The sequence below is a fragment of the Nycticebus coucang genome, chromosome 14 (genome assembly GCF_027406575.1).
Source record: "Nycticebus coucang isolate mNycCou1 chromosome 14, mNycCou1.pri, whole genome shotgun sequence".
NCBI lineage: Eukaryota > Metazoa > Chordata > Mammalia > Primates > Lorisidae > Nycticebus > Nycticebus coucang.
In genome coordinates, this window is record NC_069793.1 from 99,570,653 (window position 1) to 99,598,319 (window position 27,667).

At 38.9% G+C, this 27,667-nt stretch overlaps 1 protein-coding gene across 2 annotated transcripts in view; it reads right to left on the minus strand.

The window, feature by feature from the left end:
• Positions 1 to 5,034: 5,034 nt before the first annotated feature.
• Positions 5,035 to 27,667, minus strand: part of NAALAD2 (N-acetylated alpha-linked acidic dipeptidase 2) — a 68,004-nt gene continuing 45,371 nt past the window's right edge. For both annotated transcript variants that reach the window (XM_053562175.1, XM_053562177.1), the window contains 6 exons: positions 27,279 to 27,370; positions 25,208 to 25,298; positions 23,294 to 23,558; positions 19,017 to 19,098; positions 17,249 to 17,341; positions 5,035 to 5,527 (listed from right to left, as the gene is read on the minus strand). In XM_053562175.1, the coding sequence (XP_053418150.1) occupies positions 5,338 to 5,527; positions 17,249 to 17,341; positions 19,017 to 19,098; positions 23,294 to 23,558; positions 25,208 to 25,298; positions 27,279 to 27,370 (813 nt within the window). In that variant the 3' untranslated portion in view covers positions 5,035 to 5,337. The remainder of the gene's footprint in view (positions 5,528 to 17,248; positions 17,342 to 19,016; positions 19,099 to 23,293; positions 23,559 to 25,207; positions 25,299 to 27,278; positions 27,371 to 27,667) is intronic.

Below are 27,667 nucleotides of genomic sequence, written 5' to 3' on the forward strand. Positions count from 1 at the left end.
CTATTTTTAGCGGAACTCTGAGGGTTAGGTCCTAAGACTTAATAATACTTTCTTTGGTAAGGATTCGAGTTACTAATTTGTAAACAATTAAAAGTATGAAGTGGAATCAACATTTCTTTACAGATTGATGCAACTTCTTGGTGTAACCACATACTGATAAAAGACTGATGATTTTATTTAATATCTATATTTCATGTCAGGAATTTTTGTTCTTAAACTTTTAAAATTTTCTTTGGAAAATTCTTCCACTATCAAGGGGACTTGGATTTGTTGCCTTCCAATCCCTTGCTTTTTAAAAAATCAGGCATTCCTAAGCTGAAAATTCATGTCATACATACAGCTACAATAAGTAAACTTTTAAGAACTAATTTAGGAGGACTGGTGTCTGTTTTAAGGCATTTAAGTATATACTCTGTAACTTTTTTTTTTTTTTACAGTTCTATCTTCCTGAACCTTCAATTACTGTTGTTGATGTTCTATTGCAAATTATTTTGACCTGGCATTTATATTTGTTATTTACTTTGCACTCTTCTGCCAGTGTCATAATTTCATGGCCTCAGTTCTGAAATGCAAGAGTCTAGCTTGTTTTTAGGTTTTGTGGATAGGCTTTTTTCTGTTTGCTTTCTTTTGCTTTATATGTAGAAGGTGGTTTTGTTTTTTTCTGTACTGCTTCCCGACTGCCCAGGCATCTGACAGATTCATCCAGCAGTGTTGTTTGGCTTGTCTTTGTAGTTAATTGTGCAGGCCTGTGACTTCACACGTCACATTATCCCTAAAACACCAAAATCGCAAAGTTTTTCTTCTGCCTGGTTACTGTTTGATTCTAAATTTTTATAAAATTCTTGGTTGTGGGGTGGTGCCTGTGGCTCAGTGAGTAGGGCGCCGGCCCCATGTACCGAGGGTGGCGGGTTCAAACCCAGCCCCGGCCAAACTGGAACAAAAAAATAAGCGGGCATTGTGGCGGGCACCTGTAGTCCCAGCTGCTCAGGAGACTGAGGCAAGAGAATCACGTAAGCCCAAGAGCTGGAGGTTGCTGTGAGCTGTGTGTCGCCACCACACTCTACCAAGGGCAGTAAAGTGAGACTCTGTCTCTACAAAAAAAAAAAAAAAAAGACTTTTTCATTTTTAGACACGTTTTCCCGCTGGTCCAGCTAGAGTGCAGTGGCGGGATCATTGTTCACTGCAACCTTTAGCGGGGCTCGTGATCCTCCTGCCTCACACTCCCAAGTAACTGGGACTGTAAGTGCACATCAACATGCCCAGCTAATTTTTCTATTATAGAAGTGTAGTTTTGTTGTTTTGCTCAGGCTGATCTCTTAATTCCTGACCTCGAGTGATCCTTCTGCCTGGGCCTTCTAAAGTGTTAGGGTTAAAAAAAAAAAAATAAAAAATAAAGTGTTAGGGTTACAGGTGTGAGCCACCACACCCAGCATGTCAAAATAATTTAGTTTGCCATTCCTTTTGGACTAAGCAGAGATGCTGTTTAATTAATTTGAATTGTTATCCCTTTTTAAGACTTTGCTTATATTAAAGTGATATTAGTGATAAGTCTGAAGAAAGGTCACCTCCCTGAACTTGAGGTTCAGGGTATCCATAAAGTTCACATGCAGTTTTAAACTATCCATTTTAAATTGCACACAAATTTTATGGACATCTGTACTTCCCCTTCCAAAAAAAAAAAAAAATTAGTTGGGATGTATTAATGTTTTAAAACAACATAATTCTTTCCTTCATAATGTTTGAGTTTGCAGTTGGATATTTTATTTGCCTGATTAACTGGTCAGTATCTGTCTTCCCCGTAAACTGCCTGTGATCTTGACACTGTTTTCACTGACCGTGATATCCCCATTTCCCAGCACCTGGTTGGCTTGTAACTGTCACACCTGTAGCACTGGCTGGTTACCGTTCTCAGAACTTTAATGAAAATCAACTTAATCTTCATGACAACCCTTATGATAGTGTCAATTATTATTTTAGGGTAAGGCGAGCTAATTTATGGCACTGTTTAAGTAATATACCCAGAGTTGAAACAAGGTAGTTTTATAGTAAAGCTAACTTCAAGGATGCAAAATTGATTGCATTCTGAACTTTGTGGACATCCTCCTTTCATTCAAAAAAGAATTACAATCCCTGGCTCAGTGCCCATAGCACAGTGGTTATAGGGCCAGCCACATGCACCGAGGCTAGCGGGTTTGAACCCAGCCAGGCCTACTGAACAATGACAACTGGAACAAAAAAAAATAGCCAGGTGTTGTGGCAGGCGCCTGTAGTTCTAGCTACTTGGGAGGCTGAGGCAAGAGAATCGCTTAAGTTCAAGAGTTTAGGTTGCTGTTAGCTGTGGGCACTCTACCAAGGGTGACATAATGAAACTCTTGTCTCAAAAAAAAAAAAACAAATTACAATCCCTCCTTTTGAGTACTATGCAAGTATGGAAATAAATGAATACAACAAAACACTTTAGGCATGGTATATTCTTACGGTTTAAGAAAAAAGTTTTAAATGTCTTCATGGTTTCACTGATCAGAATTAATGGGTTCAGTATAATTATAGTTTTATATTTTATAATTATAGTTTTATAATCATTTTTTATCAAAAATGAAAGATGAATTATAGTGTCAGATAAACCCAGGCAGCCTCCTTTTTTTTAGAGGTCAATTTGGCCTGTTTTTTTGTTGTTGAGACAGAGTCTGATCCTATGCCCCTGAGCAGAGTGGAGTGGGCATCATAACTCACTGCAACCTCAGACTCAGGCTGTGGACATCCCGCTGCCTCAGCCTCCGGAAGCCGCTGGGATCACAGGCGCCTGGCTGGGTTTTTCCATTTTTTTCATGAGTTGGGGTCTCTCGCTCAGGCGAGTCTTGAACTCCTGAGCTCAAGCAATTCTCCCTCCTCAGCCTCCCACAGTGCTGGGATTACAGGCGTGAGCCACGGTGCCCGGCCAATTTGGCCTGTTTTTGATGCCTCACTTTAAGTCCTCCTTCCTCTGTCTTCACAGTAAAGCTATTTAAATTTATCAGCTGGAAAAGACTAAGTAGGAAGCAGAGGAGGCAACAGATTTAAGGGAGCTGAAAGCCAAGAAGATAAAACCAAAACCTGAAGACATATCTTACTCCCATGCTTCTAGGACACTCCAAAAATTCACAAAGAACTAGTTACAAGAAGTAACGAATATATTGATACCTTTTTTGTTTTTGGACAAATTGAGTGTTACTTAGCCAAGTAGTTTATAATGACCTTTCATTTACTCTTCAGAACATCTCTATGGTTACATCAAGTGTATTACTGCTTATTTTACCGAAGGAGAAATGGAGGCAAAGGAAAGCTGCATTACTGTGTGGGTCACATAGGCAACAACCAGCCAGATTGGATTTTAAAATTTGAGACTGCCTTCAAAGTTCTTGAACTATTAACCGTGCCACTGACAACAACAAATCACCATGCAAAACCAAACATTGAAACTTACATTTGCTTATTAGAGTTTATTCCTTTACCAAGGAATTTATTAAGTTTATTAAGTTAAAGAGCTAAAGGGCAGTTGACAAGAATTGTAGATGGGTTGTTTCTTAGTGCAGCTGTAGCAGTGATTCTCAGTAAAATGCCCATGACAATGAGTTTGTCCCTTGCAGACATTTTTTTTTTTTTTTTTTGGAGAGACAGAGTCTCACTTTACTGCCCTTGGTAGAGTGCCGTAGCGTCACACGGCTCACAGCAACCTCCAGCTCTTGGGCTTACGTGATTCTCTTGCCTCATCTCCCGAGCAGCTGGGACTACAGGCGCCTGCCACAACGCCCGGCTATTTTTTTTGTTGCAGTTTGGCCGGGGCTGGGTTTGAACCCACCACCCTCGGTATATGGGGCCGGCGCCCTACTCACTGAGCCACAGGAGCCGCCCCCTTGCAGACATTTCTAAAGGGTTATGCACATGTGTACACATACTCAAGGGAAGGACTCGGAAGGTGGCCATAGTAATCTTCAGCAGTGAGATACGCAGCACTTTTTCTACATGTAATGAGGATGAGCTTACAAACTGAATCGTTAGACCTCATACGTACACACCTGGACCCCCACCCAGATTAGATACTGAAGATGCTCGTCCAAGTTTCCTCATGGTGCTGTGTTGTCATCTCCCTCTACCACTTGCCCTGGCAATCGGTAATCTAATTTCTAGCACCATAGATTAATTTGCCACTGACTTCTGTGTGTAAGTAGAATCATTCATTACTTGTGTCTGTCTGCTTTCCCTCAATGGTGTCTGCCAGTATTTCATGTATCGACACGTTACTGAGTAGTATTCCTTGGTGGACACGCCAGACTTCATTCATCTCGTTTGGCACTTGCGTCGTTTTCACTCTTAAGGTCCTATAAATATGAACACGCATACAAGAGTCTTCTTGTGATGAATGTTTTTGTTTCTCTTGAGTAAAAACTGAATAGCAGAATTTTAGGGTCATAAAGTAAGTATATGTTTAGCTTAAAAAGAAACTGCCAAACTCATCTACCCAGAAGGAAAAAAAATCCTTTTATCAGAAGGACACTTGTACTAGACTGTTTATTGCAGCTCAATTTACAATCGCCAAAATGTGGAAACAGCCTAAATGCCCACCAACCCAGGAATGGATTAACAAGCTGTGGTATATGTACACCATGGAATACTATTCAGCCATTAAAAAAAATGGAGACTTTACATCCTTCATATCAACCTGGATGGAAGTGGAAGACATTATTCTTAGTAAAGCATCACAAGAATGGAGAAGCATGAATTCTATGTACTCAATTTTGATATGAGGTCAATTAATGACAATTAAGGTTATGGAGGGGGGAGGAAAAGCAGAGAGAGGGACGGAGGGAGGGGGCTAGGGCCTTGGTGTGTGCCACACCTTCTGGGGGCAAGACATGATTGCAAGAGGGACTTTACCTAACAAATGCAATCAGTGTAACTGGCTTATTGTACCCTCCATGAATCCCCAACAATAAAAAAAGAAAAAAAAAAAGAAAAGAAAAGAAAAGAAACTGCCAAACTAATTTCCAAAGTGGTTTTATTATTTTTCATGACCACCAGCAAAGTGTGAGAACTCAAGTTTCTTGCCATGATTTCACTTAGGGAATTTTCCCTTAGCTTCTTTCTGACAGATTTTTTTTTATTTTGTTAGAGTAACACTTTGGTTATGTAGCTATGAATTTTTAAAGAGGAGATGAGCAAGACAACTCTGTGATCAAAACGTGACATGAAATCAAGATTTTAGGACATTCTGGCTTTGTGGATTATCAAAAAGAACCTTCAGCTTTATCCTCAGACTGTCAGCAACACCTTTAATAACAGTTAAGACCTTGACTAAGGCTATAACACTTCTTTCAGCGTCCCTGCTGCTGCTTGAATTGTAAAAGCTGCAACTGAAATATGTTTCTTTACTTCCGTCCAGGCCAAATGAGGGTCTGCTTTATTTTCAATATCGAACATGGCATCATAGATCCCTGGAAATGATTCTCCAGCGTATTTGTTGTGGCTACTTGGGGCAAAGATGATGTGCCTAAAATTTAAAAAAAAAAAAAGAAATACCACAAGTTCAATTACAGAGTATATACTGGGGGTGCCAAAAAGATGTTACAAATTTTAAGAGACGCTATCTATGTATTCCTTTTCTAAGTTGAACTTAATTACAGTAGCATTGGGTAGTATGATGTTCACTCAAAAGATGGCGTTAAATGAATGCTAGTGTTACCATGCGACAGGCATGACTAGCACAGCCTTTTCTCTTAAAACATGCATACTTTTTTTGGCATCCTCTGTATATCCTTTTTATTTTTGGTTAGACATCTTATACAGAGTGTTCAGGCTTTACGGACACCTGTATCACTATGTTTTCTCCTCAAATCTACGTTTGTTACTCCAATAGGAAGATCGTAGGTACACGTACCCACAAGCTGACCATGCGCATTTAGCTAAGACTGTCAGGAATCATACCATGTTGCTAACCCATGCTTCTGTGCAAGTAAGTTCTTTCTTGTAAATTGTTCATAGTGTTGTCTAAGCATCTGAGCATCTGTAAACATGGTGCTTTATGTATGCTTTATGGATTTTTTAATAAGAAAGATTCAGGGGATAAATTACGTTGTCTTTTTTAAGTAGACAAAACGAGTGACATTTTCCCAATAATTTTCACATATTAAAAAGAGATAATTTAAGGAAGCTTTTATAAAGTTCCATAAATAGCAAGGAGAACGAAGTCCATTCCACAAAGGTAAAACAGTTGTATATGAGTTGCCCACAAAGACATACTCAATTTCTGATCTAGAAGGAAAGTGTTATTTTAGACAGTCTCAAGCTGTCGCCCTGGGTAGAGTGCCGTGGCATCACAGCTCACAGCAACCTCCAGCTTCTTGGGTTTAGGAGATTCTCTTGCCTCAGCCTCCCACGTAGCTGGAACTACAGGCGCCCAGCTATTTTTCCGTTGCAGTTTGGCTGGGGGCGGGGTTCAAACCCACCACCCTCGGTATATGGGGCGGGCGCCCTACTTAGCCACAGGCGCTGCCCCTAAATTTACTTATTTATTTATTTATTTTTGAGACAGAGTCTCACTATGTTGCCCTTGGTGGAGTGCCATGGCGTCACAAGTCACAGCTACCTCAAACTCTTGGGCTCAAGCGATTATCTTGCCTCAGCCTCCCGAGTTGCTGAGATTACAGGTATGAGCCACTGTGCACATCCCAGTTTTTTTTGTTTTTTTTTTGACAGAGCCTCAAGCCATCATTCTCATTCTGGGTAGAGTGCTATGGCATCACAGCTTATAGCAACCTCCAACTCCTGGGCTCAAGCGATTCTCCTGCCTCCATCTACCAAGTAGCTGGGATTGGGGCAGCACCTGTAGCTCAAAGGAGTGGGGTGCCGGCCCCATATACCGGAGGTGGCAGTTCAAACTCAGCCCCAGCCAAAAACCTCAAAAAACAAACAAACAAACAAACAAACAAAAAAAAAAAACAAGTAGCTGGGATTACAGGCACCTGCCACAATGCCCGGCTATTTTTTGGTTGTAGTTGTCATTGTTGTTTGGCGGGCCCCAGGCTGGATTAGAACCCGCCAGCTCTGGTGTATGTGGCTGGCATCCTCAACACTTGAGCGACAGGTGCCAATCCAAGAAGGAAAGTTTTATAATTGTTTTCCTACTTCACGTAAGTAGCTCAAGAGATCAAACTCCTTCTTTCTGAAATAAATGTGTGGAATTTTGCTTTCAAGTAAGCAATACAGGGCGGCGCCTGTGGCTCAGTGAGCAGGGCGCCGGCCCCATATACTGAGGGTGGCGGGTTCAAACCCGGCCCCGGCCAAACTGCAACGAAAAAATAGCCGGGCATTGTGGCAGGTGCCTGTAGTCCCAGCAACTGGGGAGGCTGAGGCAGGAGAATCACCTAAGCCCAGGAGTTGGAGGTTACTGTGAGCTGTGTGACGCCACGGCACTCTACCAAGGGCAATAAAGTGAAACTCTGTCTCTACAAAAAAAAAAAAAAAGAAAGAAAGCAATATATTTTATTAAACATTTATCAGGAATTAACCAATCAAGTCCTAGAGCTTATTCAAAATATAAATCTGTATGAAACAATATAGGGCTCTTTGTGTTAATGATTGAAGAAATTTATAATGCTAATCACTTATATACTCCGAGACACATAAGGGTTTATTACTCTCACCTTTTAAATTTTATTGACCCCAAATGGAGCTTTCTTATTAAAATCAGTATCTGTGCTAAGCTGTTTACAAACACTGATATGAATGAGATTACAGAAAAAAAGTATTGGTATTCCTTAGCATACTTACCCTCTGCTGGAGTATTGTAAAGGGAGAATATAATTTGAAAGTTACTAACAAAAAGAATCAAGCTGAATCATCAACCTAGCATCTAATCCCTCTGGTGCTTTTGGAAAATTACCTCTTTTTTAAAACTTGTCTCAGATGTCTAAGGAACTGAAATAGCTTCTGCCTGGAGTAGTAACTAACTAAGATTGTAGAGTGAGACTGCCCATGTTTTAAACCAAAGACTGTCAGAGTCTCAAGCTGTTGCCCTGGGTAGAGTGCTGTAGCATCACATCTCACAGCAATCTCCAGCACTTATCATTTAACCTCTCTGGACCTGTTTCTTCATATTAAAAACAGGGTAGTAATAGTAATTGTAATTGTCATGAGAGTCGAATGATGGATGGAAATCATTCAAGATAATTTGATACTTCCTAGCTATTCCTCTGAAGCTAAATCCTTTCCTTGGGTCTCTCAGATAAGAAGCAGGCAGTTAGCCAATCTGTAATGCTTACACAACTCAAATACCTTTTCATAAATGCTGGACTCAAACATTCTAGCCCCTTCACCATTCAGACTCTGGTCTAGCTCTCAAGGTTTCAGGTGTATCATGATACAATTTATCAGTCTTCCAATAAACATTTCTGCATCTTTAACTAGTTCAAGAAATACTACAGCAGAATACAGACAACAGTCCACATTTCTTAGTCTTCCTTTTCCTCAACTTTTCCCTCAATACATAGTAATTATTCACTGATCAGTTATAATAATGCAAATGTTAAAACTTCATAATAAAGTGCTTTGCAGTTTTTAAATAATTCTGCATACTTTATTTCTTCTGATGTTCTCAAGACTACATTCCAGACTGTTAGTTTTTTGTTGCTACTGTGATGTATTACCACAAACTCAGTGACTTTTAAAAAGCCCACAATTTTATTATCTTAAAGTTCTATAGGTTAGGAGTCTGACTCAAGTCTCACTGAGCTAAAATCAAGGTATTAGCAGCGCCACTTCCCTCCTGGAGGCTCTCTAGCAAATGCCTGTCCTTGCTTTTTCCAGCATCTAGAGGCCACCCACATTCCCACATCTCCAAAATCAACAGCAGCTGGTCTGAGTCGCCTGGCATCACAAAGAATCTTTGTGGTTACACAGGGGTTACACCTGTGTAATCGAGACAACTGTCTCTGAAGTCAGCCAATTAGTGACGCTAATTCCATCTGCTACCTGAATTCCTCTTTGCCAGGTAACCTCACATAGTCACAGGTTCCAAGAATTAGACAACAGACACCTTTGAGAGGTCAGCATGCCTACCATACAGAACAATTTACATGAAATTTCCTCAGAGAAAAAAAGACAAGAGAGGGCGGCGCCTGTGGGCTCAAGGAGAAGGGCACCGGCCCCATATACCGGGGGTGGTGAGTTCAACCCTGGCCCCAGCCAAAACTGCAAAAAAAAAAAAAAAAAGACTATGTAACATAATAACATATATAGTATACATATATATATGAAATATATATATATATATATATATATATATATATATATAAACAGTCTGAAGGCAGCTGGCCCTTACACATTTTCTGCAGAGTGAGGACCCTCTGAGAAGATGGTGCCTACAGAGGAGGGAAGTCCTCAACAAACAGTGAGTTTGCTGGTACCATGACCTTAAACTCAGTCTCTAGAACTGTGAGAAAATAAATTTTTGTTCTTTATAAATTACCCAGTCTCTGGTATTTTGTTACAGCAGCAAGAATGGACTAAGAGACATGCTCTTTATTCTCCCAGGAACATTTAGCTTACAGTTCTGAATTTCAAGATGAATATTTCATATATTCTACATTAAAAACATTTTACTTACATTTAGGTACAATTTTTCCTGATTCATTCATTACTGAATCTCAGAAAACTGTGATTTTAAGAAATACATATAAGAGATGTGTAATGTATACATATTTTTTTTTTTTTGCAGTTTTTGGCTGGGGCTGGGTTCGAACCCGCCACCTCCAGTATATGGGGCCAGCACCCCACTCCTCTGAGCCACAGGTGCTGCCCTTAATCTATAATTTTATGCTACTATAAACCTTGTAATCACTTCTTTGAGGTTCATGAAATACCAGGTGTTAAAAAGTGGCATGGATTCATTACACATAGTGAAGCTTTTGATTCTCACTCAGATTTTACAAGATTACTTTTAACCTGATCTACATTACCGATAAGGAAAAAAACTTCAAAATGAAATTATTATTTAAAACAAATGAGAAATTCTGGGTGGTATATGGGTCACTATGAACGTTTTGAGACAGACTATGTTATGGTCCATTATTTCACTTCGCAGAACACAGTGAAAAGGATACGTTCTGATTCACTGGTGCAAGTTTCAACTTGTTTGGGCTTGCTGGTGTTGCTGGGAAGGCTTCATTTGTTTCCATCTGTCTGGATTTTATACTTCTTCATTTTTGTGTATCTCAAGATTTTGTAATGACCCACACATTATAGCTACATGTCTCTTAGAGGTTATTGATAATATGGCTACATTTCTCTAAGACGTTATTGAAAAAAGTAAGTATGAAGTCTATTACATATTCAGGTCATAAAGTGATCCTTACAGTCATGAAGGGAAATTTAATTTCATTTGACTGCACTAGTCTGAAACATAGCAATATGAACTGCATTTTGCAGTGGCTCACGCCTGTAATCTGTCCTCCCAGCCACTCAAAAGGCTGAGACAGGAGGAATGCTTAAGCCCAGGAGTTCTACACCAGACTGAGCACAGAGCAAGAGCTTGTCTCAAAAATGAATATATAATCTTACTGTTCAGCTAACAGTACAAAATGTATTCTAAAAACTATGGTACAGTCTTTTTGGAGAATAGTTAGACAGTAACCTACTCAAATTCTCAAGTGTGCTTATCCTTTGACGCCAAAATCCTGACCCAAGGTCCTGACTATATAGATACTAACAAATGTTCAAGAAGGACATAAGGATGTTTTATTTCAGTACTTATTATAACAGTAAATAACTGAAGGAATAAAACTAATTAAAAAGTCAGTAAACTTCTTAGAGGGTGGCGCCTGTGACTCAAAGGAGTAGGGTGCCGGCCCCATATGCTGGAGGTGGCGGGTTCAAACCCAGCCCCGGCCAAAAACTGCAAAAAAACAAACAAACACAAAAAAAGTCAGTAAGGAGTAGTTAAAATTATAGATGTAAAACATGGAATGGAACACCATGTAGCAGATTAGAAGAAAGAGGTAAAACTACTTGTACAAATATACGTGTACATATGTTATATATTGATAATGGAAATATCTCTAAGATATATTCTTAAGGAAAAAAGCAAATTGTAAAATACTGTCCCACTTATATATATATAAATGTACTTATAGACATATAAAAAATGTGAATATCAATGAATCCCCCAACAATAAAAAAAAAAAACTGAAAGCAAAAAAAAAAAATGTGAATATATATGAATGTATGAATGTGTACATTTAAATGCAAATATATATGATATAAATGTTTCATATGTAAGTGTATATATAAACATATACACATAGAGAAATACATACAGTCATCCCTCAGTATCTGTGAGTGATTAGGTCCAAGAATCTCTGTGGATACTGAAGTCCACAGATGCTCAAGTCCCTTATATAAGCATTTGCATATATTCTATGCATATCCTTCTTATACTTTAAATTTTTTTCTAATTTACTTAATTATTTTTTTAGAGACAAGTTCTTGCTCTGTTGCCCAGGCAGGAGTGCAGTGGTGTGATCATAACTCAATGCAATCTCTAACCCCTGGGCTTAAGCAATTCTCCTGCCTCAGCCTTCTCAGTAGCTGAGAATACAGGTGTCAGCCACTGTGTCTGGCTAATATTTCTTTTTTGTGGAGACGAGTCTTGCTATGTTGCTCAGACTGATCTTGAACTTTTGGCCTTAAGTGATCCTTGACTATATAAATGTGTATACATAATTAAACGTATGTGTGTATATGAGGTTGACAATTAAGTTTGTGAACTCATCCTAGAATAAGTGCTACGTACCTCATTGCTGAATATGACTACTGTCCCCAGATGGCCAAGGGGAATGTGGCAGAGGGATCCTCACACCCTAGATACCCCTCAGCATGCCCATTTTAATGAGGTAGCCATTCAGCGGAGTGGGCAGAACAATGGCCAACCCCCGAGTTTGGGGAATGTTTTGAAGCAAGTGTTCCTGTAATGTTGGAACAAGGTCTTTGTACTCGGGCTCCTGTGAGGCGTGGCGCCTCTACAAAGGGTGGCCCCTCCAGTAGCTCCCCACCCCCACATTGTTGCTATACTGATAAGCTTGATAAAAATGCCTGGAATTGGGAGGGGGGTGCAACTCTAGTTTAGTCCCCACTTCTGTTCTTTTCATTAATAAACTCCACTTTGGTCCCCATACCGGCCTCTACTGCTTTCTGTGGTCTATCACCCCATTTCTATCTTGTACCCAACAGAGAGTACTTCAAAGATGACCATATGGATATTCTGCAATGAGATGTGTAACACTTTTTCTAAAATGAGTTCACAAACTTAAATGTATGACCTTGTATATACACACACATATAAATGCATTAAAATTTTCATACTAAGAAATGCAAATCAAAACTACTTTGAGATATCACCTAACCCCAGGAAGAGTAGCCCACATAATAAAATCCCAAAACCAGAGACGTTGGCGTGGATGTGGAGAAAAGGGCACACTTCTAAATTGCTGGTGGGAATGCACACTAATACGTTCCTCCTAGAAGTATGTTTGGAGAATACTTAGAGACCTAAAAATAGACCTGCCATTTGATCCTTTAATTCCTTTACTAGGTTTATACTCACAAGACCAAAAATAACAATATAACAAAGACATCTGTACCAGAATGTTTATTGCCGCCCAATTCATAATTCCTAAGTCATGGAAGAAGCCTAAGTGCCCATCGACCCATGAATGGACTAGCAAATTGTGGTACATGTATACCATGGACTACTATGCAGCCTTAAAGAAAGATGGAGACTTTACCTCGTTCATGTTTACATGGATGGAGCTGGAATATATTCTTCTTAGCAAAGTATCTCAGGAATGGAAGAAAAAGTATCCAATGTACTCAGCCCTACTATGAAGCTAAATTATAGCTTTCACATGAAGACTATAACCCAACTATAGCACAGGACTATGGGGAAAGGGCCAAGGAAGGGGAAGGGAGGGGGGAGGTTAGGGTGTAGGGAGGGTAATGGGTGGGGCCACATCTATGGTGCATCTTATAATGGGTACAGGTGAAACTTACTAAAGGCAGAATACAAATGTCTACATACAATAAGAAAATGCCATGAAGGCTATGTTGAACAGTTTGATGAGAATATTTCAGATTGTATATGAAACCAGCACATTGTACCCCTTAATTGCACTAATGTACACAGCTATGATTTAACAATAAAAAAAAATTAAAAAAAAATTTTCATATTAAACTTTCTCAAATTTTTTTAAGAAATGGGGTCTCAAGCTGTTACTCAGGCTGTTCCTGATCTTGTTGGCTTCAAAGGTTCTCCTGCCTCTGCCTCCCAAAGGCGTGCCCCACTGTCCCAGGCCTGAGTCACTAAACCTTCATGTTCTTTCAGGAGAGTAACAGAACTAGGTGTGGGATGTAGAAGTGGCACTGTCCCTTTTTATTACAGATGCTTCTATAGACTGGATTTTTTATAATTACATCATAGCTTATGAATAAAATTTATAAATAAAACAGTAACACTTCAGAGAGGACTAACATTGTAGGTATTTCTTTCAACTTTTTGTCTGGTTTATATTAATACTGAACTGATGGTTGCTATTTCATTTCTACTGAAAGAACACAGGAAATTTCACCCCCAAATATGACTCCCTGGTATAAGGAATACTTTGAATTGAAGGCCATTGGTGCTGAAGAATCCCTGGAGGGGCCTTCCTTCTATCTGCACGCACTGGCCTGACCTGACCGATGGGAAGAACCACTCCCTCTTTCTGTTACCTGCCTATATTTTAGGAATGAAGGTCAAGAGTGTAAGCAGACCTGGCCCAAATCATTTAAGTCATAAATAGCTGCCTCCCAGGTTGGTTCACAAGTCAATTTTTTTTCCCGTATCCATTTGTCCTACCTAGCAACCTTTTATCCTCCTATACTCCTCAATTTCCTCTCTCCCTTCTAAAAGGTATAAAGATATCTGAACTCCATTGGAAAATTGGGTTATCACTGTGACTTCTCCCCATATGCATGGTAAATAAATGCATTCTCTGATTAAACTGCCTTAATTGTGAGTTGATCTTTCAATGAACTTTAGTAGAAAAGGGCCCTAAAGTATCAATGAAGAAAGATCTATGTTCTTATAATGTATAAAAATAGTTGCTGTTTTCTGAGAGCATTTCTTTCTGAGATAAATCTTCCATCTCTGAGCCTATGGGGTAATAGCAATTATAATCTCCACTTAACAACTAATGAATCTGAAGCTTAAAGACGTGATTTTCCCTGGTCACACGTAGGATGTGTCAGAGCTAGGGTCTAAAAACCTGTGCTTATAATTATTTAAACATTAATGCTGATCACTAACATTTATAAGAAAGATGACATAGAGAACTTTTTGCATGATATTTGATGATAGATAGCTTTGTAAAGTAGCAAATTATCATCATCTTAATTCAGATGGGATAACCCAAGAAGTGACTTGCTCTAAATCATACGTTTGTTAATGAACTAAAACAAAGACTTTCTGACTTTAAATGCTGGGATATTTCTAACTTCTACCTTAAAAAACATAGTTTAAGAAGGATCTTGAGGGGCGGCGCCTGTGGCTCAGTGAGTAGGGTACCGGCCCCATATGCCGAGGGTGGCGGGTTCAAACCCAGCCCCGGCCAAATTGCAACAAAAAAATAGCCGGGCGTTGTGGCGGGCGCCTGTAGTCCCAGCTACTCGGGAGGCTGAGGCAAGAGAATCGCGTAAGCCCAAGAGTTAGAGGCTGCTGTGAGCCGTGTAACGCCACGGCACTCTACCGCGGGCCGTACAGTGAGACTCTGTCTCTACAAAAAAAAAAAAAGAAGGATCTTGAGAAAATAGAGGCATACAGCCAACACACAGAAATAAAACAAGATACAGATGCCTTTCACTTTAACAAGGAGGTTATGTTCTGACATAAATTGAAAATATCATTAACCAAAAATGCATTTTATACACCTAACCTACTGAAGATCACTGCTTAGCCTAGCTTACCTTAAATGTGCTCAAAACACATTAGCCTACAGTTGGGCAAAATCATTAGACACAAAGCCTATTTTATAATAAAATGCTAACTATCTTGTAATTTATTGAATACTATACTGAAAGTGAAAAAAAAAGAATAATTGTATACTCAAAGTACAATTTCTACTTAATGCATGTTACTTTTGCACCACCATGAAGTTGAAAGGTGAAAGGCAAACCTTTTTTTTTTTCTTTTTTTGAGATGGAATCTTACTATGTCACCCTGGGTAGAGTACTGTTGAGTCACATCTCACAGCAACCTCCAACTCTTGAGCTTAAGTGATTCTCTTGCCTCAGCCTCCCAAGTAGCTGGGACTACAGGTGCCTGCCACAACACCTGGCTATTTTTTGGTTGTAGTTGTCATTGTTGTTTAGCTGGCCCGAGTTATAAGGCAAATCATTTTTAAGTCAGGAACCATTTATATTTCTTTAGGTAAAACAGGACATACACCTTCAAAAATCTACAAGATTATATAGAAATAGAGAAAGACTTATTCTGTTTGACCCCAAAGAGCAGAACCAAGGGAGAAAATTAAAGGAAAATAGATCTCAGATCCTTGTGAAGAAAACGTTCTAATAATTAGACTTCCCCTAAAATGGAAGGGGCTTCCTCAGGAGGCAGCAAGCTTTCCATCACCAGGAAATTCAGAGACTGAATAGCTACTTATCTGAGAATGTACAGAAGGGATTGATGTGGAAGGTTGAGCTAGATAAGCTGTACGATCCCCTTTAAGATTCTACAGCTTGAAGATTTTGTTAGAAAGAATTCATTTTCAACTATCAATTACCATATTCACCCACAGCAAAGCAATAAACAATATAAAATTTATTCTTCTTTTTATTTATTTTTATTTATTTATTTATTTTTATTAGTATTAGATCATAGCTGTGTACATTAATGCGATCATGAGGCACCATGAACTGGTTTTATAAACAGTTCGACACATTTTCTTCACAATGGTTAACATAGCATTCCTGGCATTTTCTTAGTTACTGTGTTAAGACATTTACATTCTGCATTCACTAAGTTTCACATGTACCTTTGTAAGATGCACCGCAGGTGTAATCCCAGCAATCACCCTCCCTCTGCCCAACCTCCCCCCACTCCCGTCTCTTTCCCCATATTCTTAGGTTATAACTGGGTTATAGCTTTCCTATGAAAGCCATAAATTAGTTTCATAGTAGGGCTGAGTACATTGGATACCTTTTCTTCCATTCTTGAGATACTTTACTAAGAAGAATATGTTCCAGCTCCATCCATGTAAACAGGAAAGAGGTAAAGTCTCCATCTTTCTTTAAAGCTGTGTAATATTCCATGGTGTACATATACCACAATTTATTAATCCATTTGTGGATCAATGGGCATTTGGGCTTTTTCCATGACTTAGCAATTGTGAATTGGGCTGCAATAAAGGGATTCTACTACAAAACTCTTAGAAGTGATCAAGGAATACAGCAGTGTCTCAGGTTACAAAATTTATTCTTCTAATTCATGCATTATACTATTATTAGATGCATAATCTTACTTATATTCCCTACAGTAAACACATTCACCTTCCAGTCATCTAGTGACATTAGTTTAAAGATGACTTTAGGAATGCTGTTTTTGGTCATAGTGATGTGTATACATGTACATGTATATACATGTGTGTATATATATATATATTTCTCCTCCTCCCCCCACTGTTGGTAGAGTGCCCTGGCACTCACGGCAACCTCAAACCTTTGGGCTCAAGCAGTCCTCTTGCCTCAGTCTCACGAGTAGCGTAGCTGAGACTTACAGGCACCCGTCACAATGCCTGGCTAGCTTTTCTATTTTTAGTAGAGATGGGGGGCGGGGCAGGTGGAGTCTTACTTTTGTTCAGGCTCTTCTTAAACTCCTGAGCTCAAGCAATCCTCCAGTCTCAGCCTCCCCAAGTGCCAGGATTACAGTTGTGAGCCACCATCCCCAGCTGACATGTACTCTTTAGTACAGCTTTTCAACCTTTTTTACCTCATAGCACACTTGAACATATAGTTAAACTTCTGTGGCATACTTATGTTGGTTAAAAAAAAAAAAAGTAAAAAAAGAATATACTTACTGTGATTTGAACTTCTTTCAAAAATTATTAATTAATGAGCTTTAAAATTGTTCACAGCACACCTGTTGAGGATCACTGCTTTAGTGGGACATCTGTTGTCTCCTTACCTGTAGAACTGCCTCCCGGGTAAACCAAGGGGATCAATGAATGCTCTTTCCAGCAGCATCAATTGGTCGTTCATGACTCTCACTGCAATGGGACTTAGAGAACAAGATGTACATAATTATAATCTTTACCACGAAACCCATTTTTTTTTTTTCAGAGAGTCTCAAGCTGTCGCCCTGGGTAGAGTGCTGTGGCGTCACAGCTCACAGCAACCTCAAACTCTTGGGCCTAAGCAATTCTCTTGCCTTAACCTTCCAAGGAGCTGGGACTACAGGCACCTGCCACAATGCCCGGCTATTTTTTGGTTGTAGTTGTCATTGTTGTTTGGCAGGCTCGGGCTGGATTTGAACCCACCAGCTCCAGTGTATGTGGCTGGCACCCTAACCACTTGAGCTACAAGCGCCGAGCCCCAAGAAAACCATTTTAAAACAATATTAAAGACAAGCCATGAGAAAATAAACATCTAAAATCAATAGATTAATAGATTTTTAACAAAACGTATGTTAACAAAATTAAGCTTTACATGATAAGCTCCAATAACAGCAGGGTCAGCCTATATTTTTAATAAACAGAGAAACCCACTGGGAAATGGTTTGTTTCATTTTTCTAGATCATAGACTGATCAAAAAGAACTGAAAGCCATTTTTTATTTCTTTCTAGGAGGATATCCAGACCTCTTGGAAAGGGAGACAGAGCGTAGTTCCTGATAAGCTTTTCAGTTCTGTGGAAGAATGGAGCAGATAAAGCTGGGCAGTAAAGAGTAAATGGTGTCTGTCAGAAGGGTGGGAGGCAGCTGCACACAGCTGACAGGGAGTCCCTTTCACACTCAGACTTTCTTTTTGGGATGCTGAACAAGTTCCCTGGGCTCTGCTATCATCTCAGGGAGAGCGAAGCCCCTCAATGCTGACTTATTCAGCCTTCTGGCAATATACCAATAATACTGATTAAGTCTGAAAAAATGTGACATGGACTGAAACAATTTATGCTTGTTACATATGTCTTACTTTGAATATACCTTTTAAACTATTCTGAACTTAAAAGTGGTAAGATATTAAGTGAAATGCAAAAATGCATCAATGAAAAAAGAAGTTTTCTTTCCGTTTTTTTCAGTGTTAAGACAACAGGGTCTTGCTCCATCGCCCAGGCTAAGTGTGTGCCACAAAGCTCAGTGCAATCTCCAACTCCAAACAGGTGAGACCCCAGGGATGTGCCACCAGACCCAGCTAATTTTTTAATATTTTGTAGAGATAGAGTCCTGGTATTTTGCCCAGGCTGGTCTCAAACTCTTGGCCTCAAGTGATCTTCCCACCTCAGCTTCCCAATGCCCTGGAATCACAGGCATGAGCCACCATGCCACAGCGAAAAGAATAATTTCTAAACTGATGCATATGAGTTGCAGACAAGGGGCTGTAGTGAAATGTGTTACAAATACACTTAAACTTACATTACCAGCTATAGACAAAATTCTCATCAGCCAACAGTCTCTAAAGACAGTCTCTTTGGCCCTCGTCTTGGGATGAGATTTTAGTCCACCATTCAGAGCCACGTTCCTCAAGCTTTAATGTTGCTAAACTGCAAAATTCTAATTCAATATGTCTGGGTGGGGTCTGATATTCTGCTTTTCTAACAAGATCCCAGGTGCTGCTGCTGCTAGTGGTCTGCAGACTTTCAATGGAATAGCAATGATTTAGAGGTGAATGCTTATCTGAGTGAAAACAGTTCATTCTAGTCACAAGATTGCTTTTCAAACAGTAGGCATTTGAAACTTACTTATTAAGATCAACTTGTGTAAGTCTTCTATGAAAATCTGAAGCAGCCTCTGAGAAGTTTCTCACAGCAGAAAATAAGGAGTCTTTTTTAAAAATGGAAAAGTAGAAGAGAAATTAGTACACACGAGTGCTTCATGTTTCAGAGGTTTACTTTCTTGCTCTCCTCACTCTGGGTTTATAAGACTGAATAGATGCTGAAATGGTATTTCTCTACTATGCTTTCTTGGAGATCCATGAAAAAAAAAATTTTTTTAAATATTACAACAGAGAAATATTATATAAAAATTAAAAATGGATAAAATTTCCTCTTAAGAAAATATCTTTAAGAAATCTAGAACATAAGTAATTCCTTAACTCATACTTCACCAGAAAGCCTTCATTTATACATTTATTCAATACATATTTATTGGGATAACTACTGTATACTTAATACTGGATACTGGATACAACTATGAATAAATATAAACTATGATTCTGTAATTATTACAGAATCAAACAATAACAATTTTTGTTTTCAAAGAGTGCATTTAAGGTCTTGTTCAAATGACAACATGTGACAAACCAATATAGTCAGACTCGGGGAAAGAAGACAAGCTTTGGCCTGGTCAAACCTTCCTTTAGTTCACTAAGTTTCTGAGGATGGTAATTAGGTGCTCAGTGTCTCTAGGTATCTTTTGGGGACTGGTTCCAGGACCCCCACCCCAGTAGGTATCAAAATCCACAGACGCCCAAGTTCCTAAACATGCAGCATTAATATTTGCCTATATTTTATGCACATCCTCCCGTATGTTTTAAATCATCTCTAGGTTACTGATAATAAATATCCAATACAATACCCACTCATACTTCATTTGTGTGGATTTAACATAGTACTCAAAACACGGCAAATTCAGGTTTTGCTTTTTGAGATTGTGGAATTCCTGCCAATTTTTTGAACCACAGCTGGTTGAATATACAGATGGAGAACCCATAGATTCAGAGGGCTGACAATCTACTGTATTCTTCATGACAATGGCCTACTTACTGTTTCCCATATTTTTTCTAAAAAAACTTTAACATACACTATTGTTTTGTTGTTTGCATCAATCCTGTGATGCAAGCAACTAGAAGATACAGTATTCAATTTCCTGATAAAGCACTTAAAGCTCCAGATATAGGATTTCTATTACATGACACAGGTAGTGAAGGAAACATTTAGTCTAAGCACATTCAGTACAAAAGACCAGGGTGTTTTAGTCCTAGATATTCCTGAAGTCCTAAATCATTTTTAAAATGACTTTTTTTTGGTTTGTTTTTTGCAGTTTTTGGCCAGGGCTGGGTTTGAACCCACCACCTCCAGCACATGGGGCCGGCGCCCTACTCCATTGAGCCACAGGTGCCATCGCCCCCTCCCCCCAAAAAATGACATTTTAAATGACACTACCTGTCATTTTTTAAACCTTGTTCAAATCAAATAATCTAATAATGAGTACAATAAAATCTAAGAGGAGAGAATTAAAGATTGAATTTAAGTCAAGATAGCTAGGAACTGAAATTTGTCCCTGGGATTTAGTGACACTGGTCAATAACAGCTATGGCAAGAGCATTTTCTCCACAGAAGTAGGGATGTAAGACAGCACAGTGGAGGCAGCGCCTTTGGCCCATATACCAGAGGTGGCGGGTTCAAACGCAGCCCCAGCCAAAAAAAACCCCTGCAAAATAAGAATAACCACTAACTGCCTTTTGGGCGGCACCTGTGGCTCAGTGGGTAGGGCGCCGGTCCCATATACCAAGGGTGACGGGTTATAACCTGGCCCTGGCCAGCTAAAACAGCAGTGGCAACTGCAACAAAAATAGCCAGGCACTGTGGCGGGCACCTGTAGTCCCAGGTACTCAGGAGGCTGAGACAAGAGAATCGCCCTAGCCTAAGAGCTGGAGGTTGCTGTGAGCTGTGACGCCACAGCACTCTACTGAGGATGACAAAAAAAAAAAAAAGACAGCACAGTGGATTGGTTGGTAGGAAGTAAAGAATGATAAAGCAGTAGTGTAGATTACGTATCCCTTCATTCACTGCTTCAATCATACCTGCATTCCTCCAATCGTACATTCATACATTCTCTCAGGAACAAATTTTTCCTGGCACTAAATGAAGAACTTTGATTGTGAAGGAAGCAGAACACATCAGGTAGAAGAAATCCTGTTGTTCAGATAGAAAAGATTTCTTCCTATGACTGCTTAAAGAAAGAAAAAATAAAAGTTAGGAAAGATATGAGAATATGTAATTTGGTGATTAGTTACCAATGATAACAGAGATTTTGAAAATATAGCAGAGAAAGGCATTAACAGGTCAAACCTTAGGGGAAGACAGTAGTTAGAGGAATCAACTTTTATCAAAAAGCTCTTCTACAATAACTGTGTAGTTTCAGTCAGTTGAGTGCATCCTGACCTCTACAAACTAGTAAGAGGTAATTCCCCAAACAAGTCGGGATGTTCAGGATGATGTCTGGATGACGGATAGCTACAAATCTATAAAGGTCGTGCTTATTTCTCCCATTTCATCTTTCACCATGTCCCCAATCTTTGCAGAGATACTCTGATTATGTAAACACAATCCTATATTTTACTTTCTTCGTTTTATTTTCTAGATTATAGTAGTACCTGCTGTCCTTCATAACTTCATAAATATTACTAAGCCTTTATGGATAATAGTCAACGGTCATCACCCCACACCTCTTCTCTAGGCTCCTATGATAGTGCCCTCTATGTACCCCTAATAGCCTGACTTTTGCATTCTTCTCCTGCCCCACCTGAGACTTCAAGTTTTTTGTATTTTTTTTTTAGACAGAGCCTCAAGCTGTCACCCTGGGTAGAGTGCTGTGGATCACAGCTCACAGCAAACTCCAACTCCTGGGCTCAAGCGATTCTCCTGCCTCAGCTTCCCAAGTAGTTGGGATTACAGGCATCCGCCATAATGCCTGGCTATTTTTTGGTTGCAGCCGTCATTCTTGTTTGGCAGGCCTGGGCTGGATTCAAACCTGCCAGCTCAGGTGTATGTGGCTGGCGCCTTAGCCACTTGAGCCACAGGCGCTGAGCCAAGACTTCAAGTTTTTTCAGGACTATGGCTATGCCTTAACCATCCTTATTTTGCCCAGGAAAAACAGAGTATTTGGTACGCAGTAGACATTCAGCACATATATGATATTTGCAATATATACTAAGAATATGTGCCCCCAGAATAAAAGAAAATAGTTACAATAAAATAGTAATAACAGGTAACATGTATGGAGCACTAAGTACCAGCCACCCCTACTCCTATATACTGCACACTTAATCTCCAGAATAATCTTTGGCACGTGTTATATTCTTTCTTTTCTCCACCATTTTACTCATATGAAAACTGACACATAAAAAAATTAAGTAACTTTTCCAAGCTCACACAGTGACCATATGGTTGAGCCAGTATCTGAACCAGGCAAACTGTTTCCAAGCACAATGTTCAGAGCTCCTGTATGACAGACATTATTATTTCATCTCTACTCTGTCGAACAACCACCACTGACCAGTTATAAGGGGAAGAAAGCTTATAACTATGTAGAAAATACTTCATGCAGATAAAATGCCAGAAGATATATGCAGTAATAATACTGATAGTGGTAATAATTTTTTTTTTTTGTAGAGACAGAGTCTCACTTTACTGCCCTTGGTAGAGTGCCGTGGCATCACACAGCTCACAGCAACTTCCAGCTCTTGGGCTTATATGATTCTCTTGTCTCAGCCTCCTGAGCAGCTGGGACTACAGGCCACCGCCACAACGCCCGGCTATTTTTTTTTGTTGCAGTTTGGCCGGGGCTGGGTTTGAACCCACCACCCTCGGTATATGGGGCCAGTGCCCTACTCACTGAGCCACAGGCGCTGCCCTGATAGTGGTAATAATTAAAAACACGTCTATAATAGAATTGGTGGTTTTCTCTACTTTCCAATCTTTTTGTAATAATGCTGCATTCTTCTGTTATTGTTTCTATAACAGTAAAAATGCTCTTGGAGACAATAATATAGGTAAAAATGTTTACCATCCCAATGTTGGTAGCAATCATATGGTCATAATGCATTCATCTTACACAGATCAGATTAAATCAGATTCTTTAATAGGAGTTTGTTTAAAAGTTTTTGTCTAGAAGTCAGAATTAGTGAGAAAGAGATATACTGTAGTATGAAGCAGTATGTATTGTTTGTGATAACAGATAATATCTTAAAGTTCTATCTTAAAGACTGTAAAATACCTGTCCAACCATTTCTTACCAAATGATACGCCATAGTCTCTCATTTGCTGGTCATGTTTCCTGGATAAGTTGTAGATACTTGTTGCATAGTTCTGCAAAGCTTTTGCATAGTCTTTAATATTGAAAGGAATGATCGTAGAGTCTGCAAGTTCATACACCAATGCTCCTCGTAACTGAGCCACAGAAAGCTGTTTTTTAAATGTGGGGTCATAAAAATTCTCTACCAGTTCAAATGTCTCATAAATGGTGTGGTATACTGGGTAGCTGCTGTACTTATCTGTTTTCTAAACAAAACAAAAAAAAAAATGGAGAGGGCCAAGCATAAACAAACATTAGATATTCAAAATAGAATATTTCATGTAATCACAAAAATAACTATAGAAAAAATACAAACATACAACACACTGAGTTTTATCACAATGAAGCAAAAAATTAAAATCTAATTAAAATACTACAACCAAATATTCACTGCTTTAAAATTTTATGATTATTTGATAATTCATGTAACGTTCATTCAAAATGCTGCTCCTTGAAAAGTTTTCTTATTGTATTTTCAGTAACTCAGATTAGAAAATACATATTCAAACTGTACCTCAGAACAATTCAAAATTATCTGTCAGCTGATGGATACTTGTTGCATAGTAATAAAAGATCTGGGCAGCTAACTATGTAGTCGAAGGATAATTTACTTAATACCTTACTTCCCACACAGTGTATAGTCAAATGCCATTTAACCTTTACTATATAATTAGGAGCTAAAATTATGAATGTGAATTATTACATAGTAGTATCCTATGTAAATACATTCTAAACTCTTAAGTCTGCCTATTCTAATTTCAGTTTTTACCATCCACTACCTTGTTACAGAGTCATTATTCTTGCTTTTTAGTATCACTAAAAGCATGCCCTGTATCAATCCCTTTCCTTTTATCTAATTGTCTGCTGCTAATCTGGAATGGTTTTCAAAACAGATAATTTTGTTCAAATTGATAACAAAGTATAAAAGTGAACAGGCCTTGAAAATGATTTAAAACATATCTTTTATGTATTAAGTGTAATGAATATTATACAGCATTTATACACATATTTTGGTTACTTTGGAATTAATTTTCTTTCTTTTTTGTATTCTGAATAGTCAAATTTGTTAGTGATATATATGTGTGTGTATATATATATATAATGTCACATTACTTACATTATATATTAACATGAATAAGCAATATGTTGGTGTATTGGAACTGAGATTTAAAAATTGATTAAAATGTATGACAAACCTGTCTCTACTAATGTAATCTGCAGTTTGGTTTATGAAACAACTTATTACATTGACAAGCGTGTATGTTGGTTATATTACAAGTACTTGCATATCCATTCAGGATATTTGTGCGACAATAGTACAAACCAGTCAGTGCAGAACACAAAAGAGGATCAAGTTTAAAAAAGAAACTTGCTTTATTGCCTAAGAGGCCTTGCCTTAGATGATAGTCAGGACTAGAAGATGGACGAGGTGCTTACAATCAAGACTCCTAGTCTAGTTCCCCTCGACTGAAATATGTCCTCCAATTGCACTTTTCCTCAGGAAGAACACTTACTTCATCACCTGCAAGATTAGTCTAGAGAAATGAGATTTTTCTGGCAAATCCTGCATCAGGAAAAGGATATGAACTACTCAGTACCGATAACCAGCTAAGTGTCTGGCATTACTCTGTGAACTGTCATTTCATTGAATAACTCTGATAAGGAAATATTCACAAAATAATTCAAATTATATCCTAGTCTATCTTCAAAGAGACATGTGGTCTAACTCTATCCCTGGAACTCTTCCCGGGTCACATGTCCACCAGATGTCAGGTGCCAAATGATTCAGAGACAGAGTTCTCACCAAAGGAATGTGGATGAAATGCTGTATTTCCAAAATGATAAAATGGTTTACCTTATTCTTAGTGTAACGGGCTCGGCCTGAAGCAATTCCAAGTCTCTGAAAATAAGCTTCAAAATCACTTCCAGATCCCAGCTTATTGATTCTAGATGTAAAATATAGTAGACACACACAGAGTGAAATAAATTATACAAAGCTAAATAAATGTGAAAAATAGCACAGGATTATATGTACACTTCTAAGAATTAAGTTTAACAACCCTCGAGACACTTTCTATCATCTGCTGAAAAAAATTGCAATAAACCCATAAATCTGAATTGAATGGCTTGGCGCCTGTAGCTCAGTTGCAAGGGCACTGGCCACATACACAGGAGCTGGTGGGTTCAAACCCGGCCTGGGCCTGCCAAACAACGACAACTAGAACAAAAAAAAAAAAAAAAACAGCCGGGCGTTGTGGTGGGCACCTGTCATGCCAGCTTACTTGGGAGGCTGAGGCAAGAGAATGGCTTAAGCCTAAGAGTTTGAGGTTGCTGTGGGCTGTGACACCACAGCACTCTACTGAGGGTGAGAAAGTGAGACTCTGTCTCAAAAAAAAAAAAAAAAAAGAAATTGAGAACTTCAATGGGGGGGGTTGTTTATTTTTGAGACAGAGTCTCACTCTGTCACCCTCAGTACAGTGCCGTGGTGTCACAGCTCACAGCAACCTCAAACCTTTGGGCTTAATGTAGGATAATATTTAGAAATAAACTTATCCTACATCAAGCACACAAAGTAAATTCAGTGTGAGTTTAAAATGACATGCTTTTCTTCCAGAGGCTTAAGACGCTTGGACCCCCCTGCGTTACTCACAGAGTTAGGCTCTTTGGAAAATTCCTTAGGCCTTTTCTCTGAAGCAGTACACCCCGTGAAGCCTGAGATCCAAGGGCATGCCGCCCTTCCTCAGAGATACGGGCCAGAGGGTTGACATATGTTAACAACATATTGTCAGAGGTCTATAGGTGCTCTGCCCTGAAGGAAGGTCACAGTCGTTACTTCATACTGAGTAAACTGAGTGAATGCTGGAAGATATTCTTCTATTAACTCTGTTCCCCTATAGCTGTTTTTGTCTTTGTGCCCTGCTCAGAAAACTAGTCACTGTTTAGAGGAAGAGATTTACTACACAAGTGGTTACATTGATATGATAAATTTCCTTTCAAGTTCAAATTCAGCTAATAGATAATGGCTTAGGTGTGTACGTGACTGGAAGAGTATAAAACTTAAACGTGGAATAAAGAACTTTGCTATATGCCATCAAACGGTGTATAGTCTGTTTCTTGACTTAATAATTACAGGAGCGAGTTTACACCTACAGCAAAGCTGCTGCTCGTTCGCGTCTCGGTTCACGCAACAGCTTAAGCAATCCTCTTGCATCAGCCTTCCAAGTAGCTGGAACTACAGGCACCAGCCATAATACCTGGCAAGTTTTTCTTTCTTTTTTTCTTTTTAATGGTAAAGACAGGGTCTAGCTCTTGCTCAGGGGGGTCTCAAACTCCTGAGCTCAACCAATCCACCCTCCTTGGCCACCCAGATTGAGAACTTCGATGTTCTTAAAATCCTTTTTTGTACTACTATTTTTGTTGAATTATCATTTTATAATAGAAACATTAAAATTTTCAAGAGACTGATTTGGAATATGGAATAAAGCTATAAGCTGCTACCATCATCTGCTGGTACAGCTTGAGTATCCCCCATTCAAAGTGCTTAGGACCAAAACTGATTCAGATTTCAGAATTTTTTCAGATTTTGAATATTTGCATACACATAATGATATATCTTGGGGATAGGACTCAAGTCTATACACAAAATTCATTTACATTTCCTATATATCAAATAATAGTTAATAATGTAGCATAATTTTTGATTAAAAAACTTGGAAAACTACATCTATCTGTGTTCTATCACAAGCTGAAAGATTTAGCTGTGCTGGCCAGTCACCAAGACAAAGGCTAGACAGAGAAATCCTTTATTATTTATTACTTTACTCATGCTATTGAGGCAATGCCTGAGAATTGCATATTTGGAGAAACAAAGGGAGAAGAAGTTATAATTTATTCCCTGGTAAAAAAGATGCACATGAATACTTTACCTAGGAAGATTTTTATTTTCAGGTGAAGGGTCTTTCTCTAACCAGCTTTCATAAAGTGATTTACCCGCAAAGCCATCATCAGGGCTAGAGATCTAGACAAATAAACCGAATACTGGGAATTAGAGGCAGAAGCAACCACATTCATACCAAAATAAAATCATATATTATTTGCTATCAACTTATATTTCTCTCTATATGTGCATATATATTTCATGTTCATTTATAGAAAATGTATTTTTGGCAAATGGAAAGAAAGAATCTATCCCAAATTCTTTATTTTCATTTCTTAGAGACAGAGTCTTGCATGTTACCCAGGCTAACCTTGAACTCCTGGGCTCAAGTAATCCTCCTGTCTCAGTCTGCTGAGTAGCTAGGACTACAGGTGCATG